The 14,183-nt window shown below is 51.8% G+C and overlaps 1 protein-coding gene across 2 annotated transcripts in view; it reads left to right on the top strand.

Moving 5' to 3' along the window:
• The window catches only part of LOC147097643 (coiled-coil and C2 domain-containing protein 1A-like), a 140,447-nt gene that overhangs the window by 42,055 nt on the left and 84,209 nt on the right, over positions 1-14,183 (top strand). For both annotated transcript variants that reach the window (XR_015074320.1, XM_085971629.1), the window contains exons 12-15: positions 1,420-1,544; positions 3,346-3,472; positions 5,706-5,878; positions 13,554-13,676. Coding sequence is in view for 1 of the 2 variants with exons in the window: in XM_085971629.1 (XP_085827755.1) it covers positions 1,420-1,544; positions 3,346-3,472; positions 5,706-5,878; positions 13,554-13,676 (548 nt within the window). In the remaining variant the exon portion in view is untranslated. The remainder of the gene's footprint in view (positions 1-1,419; positions 1,545-3,345; positions 3,473-5,705; positions 5,879-13,553; positions 13,677-14,183) is intronic.

Consider the following 14,183-nt stretch of genomic DNA (forward strand, 5'->3'; position numbering starts at 1 on the left):
GCCATTAATTCATGCTCGTGGATGCAATTGGACACAGTTTATGCCCATTGGTGATGAGAATATCTACCTTCAAAAATCAGTACTGGATAGACGTAGCGAAGATGTTTCCACTTGTGGGGAGACCAAAACTAGGAGCCATAATTAGAAGATAGTCAGTAATAAATCCAATAAGGAATTCAGCAGAAACTTCTTTACCCAAAGAGTTGTTATAATCTGGAACTCGCTACCACAAGGAGTAGTTGAGGCGAACAGCATAAATGCCTTTAAGGGGAAGGTAGATGAACACATTAAGGAATAGAAGGATATGAAGAGGGGTGGGAGGAAGCTTGTGTGGAGCATGAATGCTAGCATTGGCCGATTGGCCTGTTTCTGTGCTGTAGATTCGATATACGGGAAACTTTGTGCTATCCGGCACCGATGGGACCGAGCTGTTGCCGTTCCCTCAAAACTGCCGGACACACCAGCGTTAATGTTGAAGCATACGGAGCTTTTCATCTCCGTATCTGACAACAAACACTGTTGCTTAGCAACAGCTTCTAAACAGTCGGCCCGTACCTTGGAAGCGTCTCTCTGAAGCTGTTGCTAAGCTACAGAGACTTTGCAGAGCCTGACTGTTGGGGGGGGGGGGAAAAAAAGCCACGAGAAGAAAAAAAAACCTAACAAAACGGCTCCTGATTTTTGCCAGTGGCTCAAGCTTGCCGGACATTTAGCCTCCAGATAACACAAAGTTTCCTGTACAGGAAACTCTTTGGTATCCGGCACCGACGGGACTGGGATGGTGCCGGTTGATTAAAAATTCCGGATGACGCAGCGGGTTATCTACCGAGGCTATTTTTAACAAACATAAATTAAAAAAATCAAATGTGCAGTATACAGTAATTGGGTACTCACCTACAGAATCCCATAATGCAAGATGGGGGAGTTAATTCACGATAAAGATGGAGAGACAGACAGAAAAATGGCGGATCGGAAGAGACTACCGGCAGCGCGGGAGAGTCAGACTCCTGTTATTGAGGTGTTCGGACTTCCGACAGCGCCAAGAAGCCGAGTAGTGGCAGTTTGGAAAACTACCCCCACTGACTAACTCGGCCACCGCGGGAGCCTCGGACTCTGCAACACTTCCGGTTATTGAGGTGTTGTTTTCGCAGTATGAGTTTTGCTGGTTAATAGAGTTTCCTGTAATTCTGTGGATACAGGTGTCCATCTTTAGTGCTTCACTCCTGAAGGAACCTGTCCACAAACTGCTGTGTGAAATGGCCACTAACTGAAAAAGGATGCAAATGACCGCTGATCCTGACTGCTCACACCTCCCCAGTAGGTAGGATGGTAGCTGGCAAGGTGGCTAAACTCGGCACTGTATTTTTATTGTAGTGAATCGTTTGCTTTTTTTCTTTACCAACCCCCCGCCACCTCCCCCAGGTTTTCCTCCACTTCAGGGAGCAGAAAGTGGTGCGCAGGATCAGAGCATTGTGGGAGTGCTGGAGAGCGCAATGAAGCTAGCCAATCAGGAGGTGACCGAAGGTGATGACAATCAGGAGGAGGAGGTGAGATTTCGTAATGGTGGCAAAAACCGAGATCCCATTCCGTGCATCAGCTTTGAAGAATTAAACGTGCTATCCTCCTGGGTTGAAATCCAGTTTAAATCCCATGTGTTACCACGTAACAGCCAGCAGGGAAGTGAGCTGCTGTGGACCTTAATTCCTGTGATTTGGGATGAGTAACAATGCATACTCTCCCACAACTACTGTTGCAGTACAACTAGTTGCTTTGTGATGCGTGTGAGTGGCCTGTGTTAACCGATAATTTTTTTCTTCCCTTCCTGTTCCAAAAAACCTCCTTTCCCTCAGCTTTACACTGAGGTGGGCACCGTGCACGCCCTGTGTTGGTGGCTCCAGGGCATACCTTTTTAATAAGGCACCTTGATCCACCGTCTGATGCAACAGGGCGCTCCGTCACCATGTGGTGAGATGTAGGTGAGACACTTCCTCAGAGGGAGGGGAAAGTGGAGCGGGAGCCCAAGCCAGGCCACGCGCACACCTCCGCACAGCTAAGTACGGGGTGGGAAACCAGCAGAGGTCTGTGAGCACCTTGGTAACGTACAGGGGAACCAGCAGAGGTCTATGGGCACCTTGGTCATGTACAAGGAAACCAGCGGAGGTCTATGGGCACCTTGGTCATGTACAGGGGAACCAGCGGAGGTCTTTGATCGCCTTGGTCAAGTACAAGGGAACCAGCAGAGTTCTCTGAGCACCTTGGTCATGTACAGGGGAACCAGCAGAGGTCTATGGGCACCTTGGTCAAGTACAGGGGAACCAGCAGAGGTCTCTGAGCACCTTGGTCATGTACAGGGGAACCAGCAGAGGTCTCTGAGCACCTTGGTCATGTACAGGGGAACCAGCGGAGGTCTATGAGCATCTTGGTCATGTACAGGGGAACCAGCGGAGGTCTATGGGCACCTTGGTCAAATACAGGGGAACCAGTGGAGGTCTATGAGCACCTTGGTCAAGTACAGGGGAACCAGCGGAGGTCTATGGGCACCTTGGTCATGTACAGGGGAACCAGTGGAGGTCTATGAGCACCTTGGTCATGTACAGGGGAACCAGCGGAGGTCTATGGGCACCTTGGTCAAGTACAGGGGAACCAGCGGAGGTCTCTGAGCACCTTGGTCAAGTACAGGGGAACCAGCGGAGGTCTATGAGCACCTGGGTCATGTACGGGGGGAACCAGCGGAGGTCTATGAGCACCTTGGTCATGTACAGGGGAACCAGCAGAGATCTATGAGCACCTTGGTCAAGTACAGGGGAACCAGCGGAGGTCTATGGGCACCTTGGTCAAGTACAGGGGAACCAGTGGAGGTCTCTGAGCACCTTGGCGAAGGATGTAGAGTAATTAGGGATTTGAGAGGGAGCAGGTTTTAAAAGAAGGAAAATTGGGAAAAAATTCCTACCTTATTGAGTTAATTAAGGACTGGGGACCTTTTCCGTGTCTGGTCTTCCTCATTCTGTGCTTCTTGCTAAATTTGACCGATTCTTCTGCTGCCTATTGGAGGCTGTGACCCAGGCGCCTCGTGCCAGCTTGATGTAGATCTGAGGTGGTGCCTCTAAACAGAAAGGGCAGGCAGGTTTTACTAACTGAGAGTTTAGGGGAGAGTTAGCATTGTTTGAAGTTCGTATCATTCTTTTGCATAAATGAATTCTAATGTCTAACTGTGTCCTTTTCTTTCTGCCCAGAGAGACTAGTTTCTTCTGCATTTACTGAACCTTCTAATACTTTGTTTCTGCAGAGTTGTAGAATCGATGTGTGATTATAACATTTTTTATTTTCCCCAATGCTTTTTTTTTTAAGCCAGCACAACGGGCACCTGCTCCGAGACCTGCGCAGCCAGCTGACCCCCGGACATTGGCACCAGGAGCACCGCCAGCTGCCCCCGCTCGCACCGGGAATCCAGCACCAAAACAGTTGTCAACCAAAGGTAGCACCGAAATTAAACTTTGTTTGGCCGTTCACCCTCCCCATTCAGAAGCATCTCCGATAATCAAAAACTAACTTCTGATTTGGATGTCAAGTTGTCTTGGTCAGTGTGTGGTCCTCCGAAGCCCTGCAGTATTTGGATTCATCGGTCCACTGTCTGGATCTGGAGTCCTGGTGCTTGCCCCTACCGAACGCCGTTCCGTACAACCAGTGAAATCATAGAATGATACAGCACAGGAGGAGGCCATTCGGCCCATCGTGCCTGTGCCGGCTCTGTGTAAAGGCTATACAATTAGTCCCCCTCCCCCCGCTGTACAATTAGTCCCACTCCCCCCGCGCTGTACAATTAGTCCCACTCCCCCCTGCTGTACAATTAGTCCCACTCCCCCCCGCTGTACAATTAGTCCCACTCCCCCCGCTGTACAATTAGTCCCACTCCCCCCCCCCCCCCCCCCCGCTGTACAATTAGTCCCCCCCCCCGCTGTACAATTAGTCCCACTCCCCCCCGCGCTGTACAATTAGTCCCCCTCCCCCCGCTGTACAATTAGTCCCCCCCCCCGCTGTACAATTAGTTCCCCTCCCCCGCTGTACAATTAGTTCCCCTCCCCCCGCTGTACAATTAGTCCCCCTCCCCCCGCTGTACAATTAGTCCCCCTCCCCCCGCTGTACAATTAGTCCCCCTCCCCCCGCTGTACAATTAGTCCCCCTCCCCCCGCTGTACAATTAGTCCCCCTCCCCCCGCTGTACAATTAGTCCCCCTCCCCCCGCTGTACAATTAGTCCCCCTCCCCCCGCTGTACAATTAGTCCCCCTCCCCCCCGCTGTACAATTAGTCCCCCTCCCCCCGCTGTACAATTAGTCCCCTCCCCCCGCTGTACAATTAGTCCCCCTCCCCCCGCTGTACAATTAGTCCCCCTCCCCCCGCTGTACAATTAGTCCCCCTCCCCCCGCTGTACAGTTAGTCCCCCCCTCCCCCCGCTGTACAATTAGTCCCCCCCCCCTCCCCCCGCTGTACAGTTAGTCCCACTCCCCCCGCTGTACAGTTAGTCCCCCTCCCCCTGTCTTTCCCCAGAGCCTTGCAGTTGTTTTCCTTTTCAAGTAGATACCCAATTCCCGTTTGAAAGTTACGATTGCGTCTGATTCCACCGCCCTTTCAGGCAGCGCATTCCAGATCACAACAACTCGCTCTGAGCAAAACAATTTGCTAGCAGTAAAAGCGTAATCATGTTTTGTAAGTGAGGGAGTATCATTGCCAAGTTTAAATTCCTCGTACTACAGAATCCCGTTCCCGACCTTGTCGTACTTGCGAAAGAGACCCACTGGCTGTCGGTGGTGTGTCTTCAGCCCCTTGTCCATTTGACCCAGGCGGAGTTCATACTCTGATGTTCCGTGCTGATTTGATTTGAGCCTGTTTTACTGTGTTTGAATTTTTTTTTTTTGCAAAATGCAAACATTTATTTTTTGACGAGAGGGAGTATAGCGGAACCCCTCTGGAGAGCTGGCCACCTACAGGAATCTGCAGTTTCAACCAACAGCCTGACCTGGGGCAGACAGTGTGAATACAGGAGCTGGATTAAAACCAGTATATGAAAGAAAAAACATGTTAAAATAACACACTAGAAAATAATTAAAAACAGTTTTCCTAATGCACTCATTTTGGTGACTATTAACTGTTTAATCTTCTTGATATGTCATTTTAAAAGATATTCGCGTAATGGTGAGGGGAGGAAAAAAATCCCCTTCCCCTCTTGTCCTGTAGGCGCTGACTTGGTGGGGGGGGGGCGGGGCGAGCTGGCCACCCCCTGGTACCTTACCCGAGTGGCCATTCTGCGCCTGTACTTGAATGTTGGCAGACTATTTGACTATGGGGGGCATTGCGCTCCAGCCTGATCCTGACGTCCACATGGACTTTCCAGAAGGGGTCATGGGACTAAGATCATGTTCAAGAGTCCGAGTCCTTTTCCTCTCTCTTCACCCCTCCACCCTGCCCCCTACCCTAGGGTTACTGGGGCCTCTTCCAGGCCTCACTCTGCCACCCCCGCCTGTTGTTACGGCACTAAGCACATGCTGGAGATTGAATGCTGCACCTTCCAGTTTGTATGGCTCAGCCTTGCACAAGGCAGTGCCTTTACCCAACGCCCATCAGAAGGGCTCCGAAGCACTTCTCGGAGGCAGGTCTGGTACATCGTTTGTGGGCTAAACGCTTTCATCTCTCTATTTTATTCCACCTGGCAGCTCAGCAGCAGTTGCAATTCTTGCAGAACAGGAAGAAGCAATTCATGCAGGCAGCACTCCGTACCAAACAGAAGAATGATATTGAGGGAGCAAAACTGTATCTTCGGCAGGCAAAAGGGCTGGACCCCATGATCGAGGCTGCCAAGGGTGGGCTGCCTGTCGATATCACCAAGGTAAAAGAACTCTGCTTTCTGAATTGACACGTTTTCTTTTTGAGTAAGAGCCCAATGTGTAATATTGCTACTACACCATTTTTATCTAAAAAAGAAAGAATACAGGAAACTCTTTATTATCCGGCACCGGCGTGGTGCCGGTTTATCAAAAAGTCCGGATTACAGAGAGGTGTAGTTAAAAGGTACGAGAGCTCCGTACACAGCAACAAATCCAGGCTTCCCTGTTGCTTAGCAACATGTGCAGGAACTCCGGCCACAGACCAAGCATCCCTGAGTGTAGGAGCCCCAGTTACACGGCCACAGATCCAGGAACTGCCACTAATATGAAGTAAAACTTACCTGAACCTACTCCTGAATTTTGCCGGTTAACAGAGGTTTCCGGTTATTTAGGTGCCGGTAAATCGAGAGTTTCCTGTATATAGCTCTTTTCATGACCTCGGGACGTCCCAAAGCGCAGTGCAGCAAATGAAGCACATTTGAAGTGAAACAAGGCAGTCAATTTGCGCACAGCAAGGTTCCACAAACAGCAATTTTTTTTAATGATGCTGGTTGAGGGACACCAGGGAGAGCTCTCCTTCGAAATGGTTGTGGTAAACCACTGTTATTGTTGTTGTTGTTGCACACTGTTGTACCTATGCATGCCTCAGCATGTCTCTGCGGGCTCCGCCCCTGGCTCCACCCACAGGCCCAAGTATAAAGGTGATTGCTCTGCAGCCCCCTGCCTTCTTGGAACCCAGTCAACCACGAGAGGCATGCTCTGTTCTTTGCTAATAAAAGCCTTTAGTTACTCTCCTAACTCTCCGTCTTTTATGAGTAATTGATAGCGCATCAATTTTATTAGCAAAAACAAAATGTCGACAACAAACGCTGAGCAGCAGGCTGCTGCACCAAACGCTGAGCAGCAGGAGCTGCTGCGAGCCCTCAGACCAACATGCCTGGACCTAGACCCCCAAGAAGCGGGTTCGGCTACCAAATTTGCGCATTGGCTGCGTTGCTTCGAGGCCTACCTGCAAGCCTCAACTGTGACCCTGGACGAAAACAAGTTGGAAATCCTGGCCTCAAAGGTGAGCCACCAAGTTTATACAATAATCCAGGACGCGACGACCTACGCAGCGGCTATCGATCTGCTAAAAGGGCAATACGCACGCCCGGTAAATACGGTCTATGCCAGGCACCTCTTAAGATCCCGCAGACAGCAGCCCGGGGAATCGGTGGAGGCCTTCCTACGGGCACTACGGATACTCGGCCGAGACTGCGATTGCAAAGAAGTATCAGCCGCAGCACACACGGAGGGACTGATCCGAGATGCTTTCGTTGCGGGTCTAAGGTCCGACTACTCCCGGCAGAGACTGTTGGAAAAGGGAGAAATGGACCTGAGAAAGGCAGTGTCCCTCTCGCTCGACGCGGCCCACAGGAATATGGACGCCTTCTCCCCTAACCACTCCGCAACGTGGACACCACAACCTTGGGTCATGGGACCGCCACCTTCAACTGCTGCTGCGATGTCCAAGGCACAGAAATGTTATTTTTGTGGCCAGGCAAAACACCCCAGAGCACGCTGCCCGGCGAGAAACGCTACCTGCTCCGGCTGCGGGAAGAAAGGACACTATGTCAGCGCCTGCAAAGGTAAAACCGCTAACGCCAGCAGCGCCGCGTGTGAACCGTGGGGGCCGCCATTTTGTCCGCCATCTTGGACGTCTCCAACTTCAACCACGGGGGACCCGGACTCAACCACCGCCTCATCTGACGACCACATCGACTTGCTCAACCATACGCTGGCCTCCGTGACGCTGGACCAATCTCTCTCTCATCAATTGTCCAGGTCCATGATGGACATTACGGTAAACGGCCGCGCCACTACCTGCCTTTTTGACAGCGGGAGCACGGAGAGCTTTATCCACCCCGACACGGTGCGCAGTTACTCTCTCCCGGTCCTGCCGACGCGCCATGGATCTCTTTTGGCTTCCAAAGCCCAGTCAGCGGACGTCGGTGGCTACTGTGTAGTGACCCTTTCAGTAAGGGGCACAGAATACAAAAATTTTAAACTCCTGGCCCTGCCCCATCTCTGCGCTGCCGTTCTACTGGGGTTGGATTTTCAGTGCCACCTCAAGAGTGTCACATTAGCGTACGACGGACCCCTCCCCCCACTCACAGTCTGCAGCCAGCAGCTTTTAACTCGCCCGCCGCGCACCATTTGCAGCCTCTCCACCCTTAAAGTTCCCCTAACCTCACCCGCGACTGTAAGCCCATCGCTACCAAAAGCAGGCGTTACAGTGCCGGGGATAGGAGCTTCATTAAATCCGAGGTAGCGAGACTCCTGAAGGAAGGGATTATTGAAAGTAGCACCAGCCCATGGCGAGCACAAGTGGTGGTAGTGAAGACTGGCGAAAAACAGCGCCTAGTTATTGACTACATCCAGACGATCAATCGCTACACCCAGCTAGATGCATACCCACTCCCCCGCATATCCGACATGGTCAATCAGATAGCACAATACCGGGTGTTCTCGACGATTGATCTAAAGTCGGCATACCACCAGCTCCCCATCAGGGCTGAGGACCGCCAGTACACAGCTTTTGAAGCTGACGGTCGTCTCTACCATTTCCTCAGAGTTCCCTTCGGCGTCACCAACGGGGTTTCAGTCTTCCAACGGGAGATGGACCGGATGGTTGACCAGAACGCGCTCCAGGCCACTTTTCCCCTATCTAGACAACGTCACCATCTGCGGCCACGACCAGCAGGACCATGATGTTAACCTAGAGAAATTCCTCCGTACGGCCCAGCGGCTGAACCTAACATACAACAAGGACAAATGTATGTTTCGTACCAAGCGCCTTGCCATTCTTGGCTGTGTAGTGGAGAACGGAGTCATCGGCCCCGACCCCGACAGGATGCGCCCCCTTATGGAGCTCCCCCTCCCCCACTGCCAAAAAGCACTGAAGAGATGCCTAGGGTTTTTCTCGTACTATGCTCAGTGGGTGCCCAACTATGCGGACAAAGCCAGACCCCTCATCAAGTCCACCTCCTTCCCCCTGGCAGCAGAGGCCTGTGCAGCCTTCACTCTCATAAAAATAGATATTGCGAGGGCCACGATGCACGCAGTGGATGAGTCCATCCCTTTCCAAGTGGAGAGCGACGCATCCGACTTTGCCCTAGCTGCAACCCTTAACCAGGCGGGGAGACCCGTGGCCTTTTTCTCAAGGACCCTCCAGGGCCCCGAGATTCGACACTCCTCTGTCGAAAAGGAGGCCCAGGCCATTGTGGAAGCTGTGCGACATTGGAGGCATTACCTGGCCGGAAAACGATTTACCCTGCTCACTGACCAGTGTTCAGTAGCTTTTATGTTTAATAATAAGCAGAGGGGCAAAATCAAGAATGACAAGATCTTGAGGTGGAGAATCGAACTCTCCACCTACAATTACGATATCTTGTACCGGCCCGGGAAACTCGATGAGCCCCCAGATGCCCTATCACGTGGTACATGCGCCAACGCGCAGGTCGATAGACTGAAGACCCTCCACAATGACCTCTGCCACCTGGGGGTCACCAGGTTTTTTCACTTCATCAAATCCCGTAACCTGCCCTACTCCCATCGAGGAGGTCAGGACCATGACCAGGAACTGCCAAATCTGTGCCGAGTACAAACCGCATTTTTATAGGCCAGACAGAGCAAGCCTGATCAAAGCCGCGCGCCCCTTTGAACGGCTGAGCGTCGATTTTAAAGGGCCCCTCCCCTCCTCCGACCGCAATGTGTACTTCCTCAACATAATTGACGAGTACTCCCGTTTCCCGTTTGCCATCCCTTGCTCAGACATGACCAGTACCACGGTCATTAAATGTCTGAATGACCTCTTCGCCTTGTTCGGTTTCCCTAGCTATATTCATAGCGACAGGGGCTCATCCTTTATGAGCGACGAACTTCGGCAGTACCTGCTCTCGAGAGGTATTGCTACAAGCAGGACCACCAGCTACAACCCCCGGGGTAATGGCCAGGTGGAAAGGGAGAATGCGACGGTCTAGAAGGCAGTCCTTTTAAACTTGAAATCTAAGGGCCTTCCGACCTCTCGCTGGCAGGAAGTCCTCCCTGCGGCGCTCCATTCCATTCGGTCACTGCTCTGTACAGCCACCAATGCTACCCCTCACGAGAGAATGTTCTCCTTCCCCAGGAAGTCCACATCGGGGATCTCGTTACCGACATGGCTGACTTCTCCAGGACCCATCCTACTGCGGAAGCACGTGAGGTCCCATAAGACGGACCCCCTGGTCGAGAGGGTGAGCCTCCTCCATGCCAACCCTCGGTACGCTTACGTGGTGTACCCGGACGGGCGGGAGGACACAGTCTCCATACGAGACCTCGCACCTTCGGGTGCTCCCGAAACACCTCCCTCGCCACCCACCACTACCCACGCCTACCCCCAGTACGCTTACGTAGCGTACCCGGACGGGCGGGAGGACACCGCCCCCACACGAGATCTCGCACCTTCGGGCGCCCCTGAAACACTACCATTGCCGTCCACCACTACCCACAACCCAACCCCGCTAGGCGGCATGCCGCAGCCCCAGGACCCGTCATTGACCACCCGACCACTCAATGAGACGCCAGATTCAACGTTGGATGCTGCACCATCACCGCCGCCACCACGACGATCAGGACGGCATACAAGGCCACCTGATAGACTTACTTACACGAACCTTTAGTACACTTCACCCCGCCGGACTCGATTTTAAACAAGGGGTGAATGTGGTAAACCACTGTTATTGTTGTTGTTGTACCTATGCATGCCTCAGCATGTCTCTGCGGGCTCCGCCCCTGGCTCCACCCACAGGCCCAAGTATAAAGGTGATTGCTCTGCAGCCCCCGCCTTCTTGGAACCCAGTCAACCACGAGAGGCATGCTCTGTTCTTTGCTAATAAAAGCCTTTAGTTACTCTCCTAACTCTCTGTCTTTTATGAGTAATTGATAGCGCATCAGTGGTGCCATGGGATCTTCTTACATCCACCTGAAAGGGCAGAGGGGGCCTCAGTTTAACTGCTCATCCGAAAGATGGCACCTCCGACGGGGAGTGTCGGCCTGTGTTACGCCCTCAAGTCTCTGGAGTGGGATTTGAACCCACAACCTCCTGACTCGGGAGTCGAGCGTGCTGTCCACCGAGCCACGGCTGTAGTTCAACATGTGCTTTGGCAGAACTGCATTTTTACTGAATAACCACCAGCTCCATCTGGTTGGTACAGCAAGTGCTGTGATCCCGGGTAGATCAGATAGTAATTGGGCTGTTCCTGTCCACTGCACAGCCTTTTCTAAATCACTCCCCTACATCCTCAATCATAAAGTACCAAAGTGCACCAGGAATATTATGAAAGGATTAAAAAAAAAAAAAAAAAAATTTTTTAAGCTAGTATTTTGCTAAACCGCAAATCATGCTTAAGTGTTGTCCCCAACAACCAGCCTAAGATGTCATTTGAAATCGTGCAGTGCCATTTTAGTCTAGTCTAGAGCCCAGCAACCATTTTGGGATTGGAGAGAAATTGTGAACTCAAAATGCTGTCGATTCCAGCACTTTTGTCACTCCTCCTGTTGGCTTTTCTTAATTTCCCCCCCCCCCCCCTTGCTGAGGTGCTGTTCCACGGGTGCTGGTTGTCCCTTCACTACCCTGCCCTAATTGTCATTATTCATATGTGAGCCTTAACAGTACAATGACAACCTGCATTTATATAGTGCCTTGAATGTAGAACACATTACAAGGCACTTAATGAAAGAAGGGGGAAATAAATAAGTAAAAGTGATAACGGTATAGATGATGGAAGAATTGGGAGAGATGATGGGAAAACTTGGTCAGTAAGATGGGTCTTTGGTAGGTTTTAACGTTGGAGAGGGAAGTGGAGATGAGGAGGAGTGGTTTAGGAAGGTAGTTCCGGAGTGGGGCTGAGGCAACTGAAGGCTCTTCCACAAACAATTGGATGAAGGGTGCACAAAATGCCCAAGTTTGAGGACCATGAGGACAGGAGTTGGCATAAGGCGGGAGGACGATGAAGAGGTAAGAGGCAGTGAGGACTTTCAGTTATGTGCTCGGGGTCAGGGAGCTACTGTTGGTCAATGAGGACAGGCGGGGTGGGTGAGCAGGACTTGGTGTGGACAAGCTGCGGGTGGCTGAGTTTCTGACAAATTGGGGTTTGTGGAAGCTGGGAGGTTGGCAAGGAGGACGTCCAAGAAATCAAGTCTAGAGGTGATGGAAGAGTGGAAAAGGGCTTCAGTAGCAGGGCGTCCTCCCCGGTGTCCTGACCAATATTTATCCCTCAACCAACATCACTGAAGTATATTACTGGTCATTATTACAATTGTGTGTAAATTCGCTGCCATGTTTCCTACAAGGTCAAACGGTGACTACACTTCAAAAGTACTTCATTGGCTGTAATGTGTTTTGGGACATCCTTGAGATCATGAAAGGTGCTACATAAATGCAAGTTCTTTCCTTTTTTCCTTCTACTGGGGGGTGATGTGGGATGGGCGTGGGCAATATTGTGGAGCTAGAAGTACGCAGTCTTGGTGATGGCTAGGGATGTGGATTTTGATGCTGAGCTCTGGGTCGAAGGGGACAGCAAGGTTTTTGCACAACCTGATTCAGACTGTGAGCGAGCAGCCAGGGAATGCCTGGAGTCTGTGACGAGGGACTGAAGCTTATGGTAGGGGCTGAAAACAATGGGTTTGGTCTTTCCTGAGGGTCAGTTGGAGAAAACTTTGACTTGATGTTGGACAGTGAATCTGACCGCACGAGAGGTGGTCATTGGGTTGAGGGGAGTAATGGAAAGGTGAAGCTCGGTCTTATCAGCATACATATGGAAGCTGATCCTGTGCCTGTGGATGACGTCACCGAGGGACAACGTGCAGATGAGAAAGAAGAGGGGCCAAAGAGATATCCTTGAGAAACTACAGAAGCGTATAATGGGGGGTGGGGGGAGAAAAGGCATTGCTATCGATGCACTAGTTTCCCTGGTCTATGTTGGAGGGGAACCATGCTAGGGAAATCTTGCGTTGGACAATGGAGAGTGAGCGGTCGAGGAGGGCAGAGGAGCAATCACAGATCTTATTTGTGACTTTGGCCAGGATGGGGTCTCTATTGAGAGCAGAGACTGAGGTAGACTGAAGTGATTCAGACGAGTTTAGGAGAGGTGGGAGGTGCTGACCTGTTTGAGGATGTTGGAGAGGGAAAGGAAGATGGAGGTGGGCAGTAGTTGGAGATGATAGATAGGTCAAGGATGGGCTTCATGAAGTGCTGTACATCCAAGATCTATCCTCTCCTCACCTGATGCCCACATACGTGCACTGACAGCAGGGGTCGCTGGGCACTCAACGAGCGGTCACTCTGGTCAGTTTTAGCACCCCTTTTGCTTCCTGGCTGACTCCTCCGGGCGCACTTGAGATGAGACGACAAAAAAGCAGAGCAAGTTGGCGAGCTCCGTCAAGCCGGCAGCCAGGCTTTAGTGCCAAGCCCGCGCACCCGCTAATGTGGAGAATGCCATGTCGGCATCCAGGTGGGGGAGAACAGCTGGCGACCCCGTAGTTCCGGATTGGCAGGAGCTCCCGCCACGTTGGCCAGGACGAGTTCAAACTGCGCTGGCGCAACGATTTGAAAAGCGAGAGAGATTTAACGTTTGTGACGCTCTTTAAATTTTCTAGGTACCAGCGCCCCCGGAAAATGAAGAGGACTTTGTGTTGCTGCAGCAGCGAGGAGTGCACGTCCCCCAGAAAACCGCGGAGCACTACGGGCAGCTGATGGTAGTGCTGAAACAACAGTATGAGGTAACGACACACTGCGCCAGTAATCCAGGGCTAGGGCAAGGGCTGTGGCAAAACATCGCCAGTCTTTTTAAAATAATATGCTAATCATAAAGTAAACAGGCTCGGCCTTATTAAACTAATCTAATTGAATTTTTGGCTGGGATTCTGATGGGATTAAGTTCATTCAGCTCCCATTTTTATTCCTCCAGTTTAGTAAGGACTATTAGGCCTAAAAATTTGGTTGCTTTGCAAAGCAACTAGCGCCCAGGTGCAGCGGCAGTGGCACCGCCAACGCCTCCCGCAAAATTCAGCGGGAGGTTAGCGGCGGTGGCAACCGTGAGCGTACCGCTGCGCTGCCGGCGATGACGTCATCGCCATACGCAACACCCCGGCCGCGCTCTTCGGTAGCGCCCCCCTGACTTGCCGCCGGACGCTATGTCCGACGGGGTCAGGGGGGGGCCTACCTGCGGCCGGGGCGGCGCTAATTAAAGGGAAGGTGCTGGGCGGCCATTTTAGGGAAGGAAATCT

This window comes from Somniosus microcephalus, chromosome 31 (assembly GCF_052327205.1).
Source record: "Somniosus microcephalus isolate GS21.2 chromosome 31, FLI_Smic_1.0, whole genome shotgun sequence".
Taxonomy (NCBI): Eukaryota; Metazoa; Chordata; class Chondrichthyes; order Squaliformes; family Somniosidae; genus Somniosus; species Somniosus microcephalus.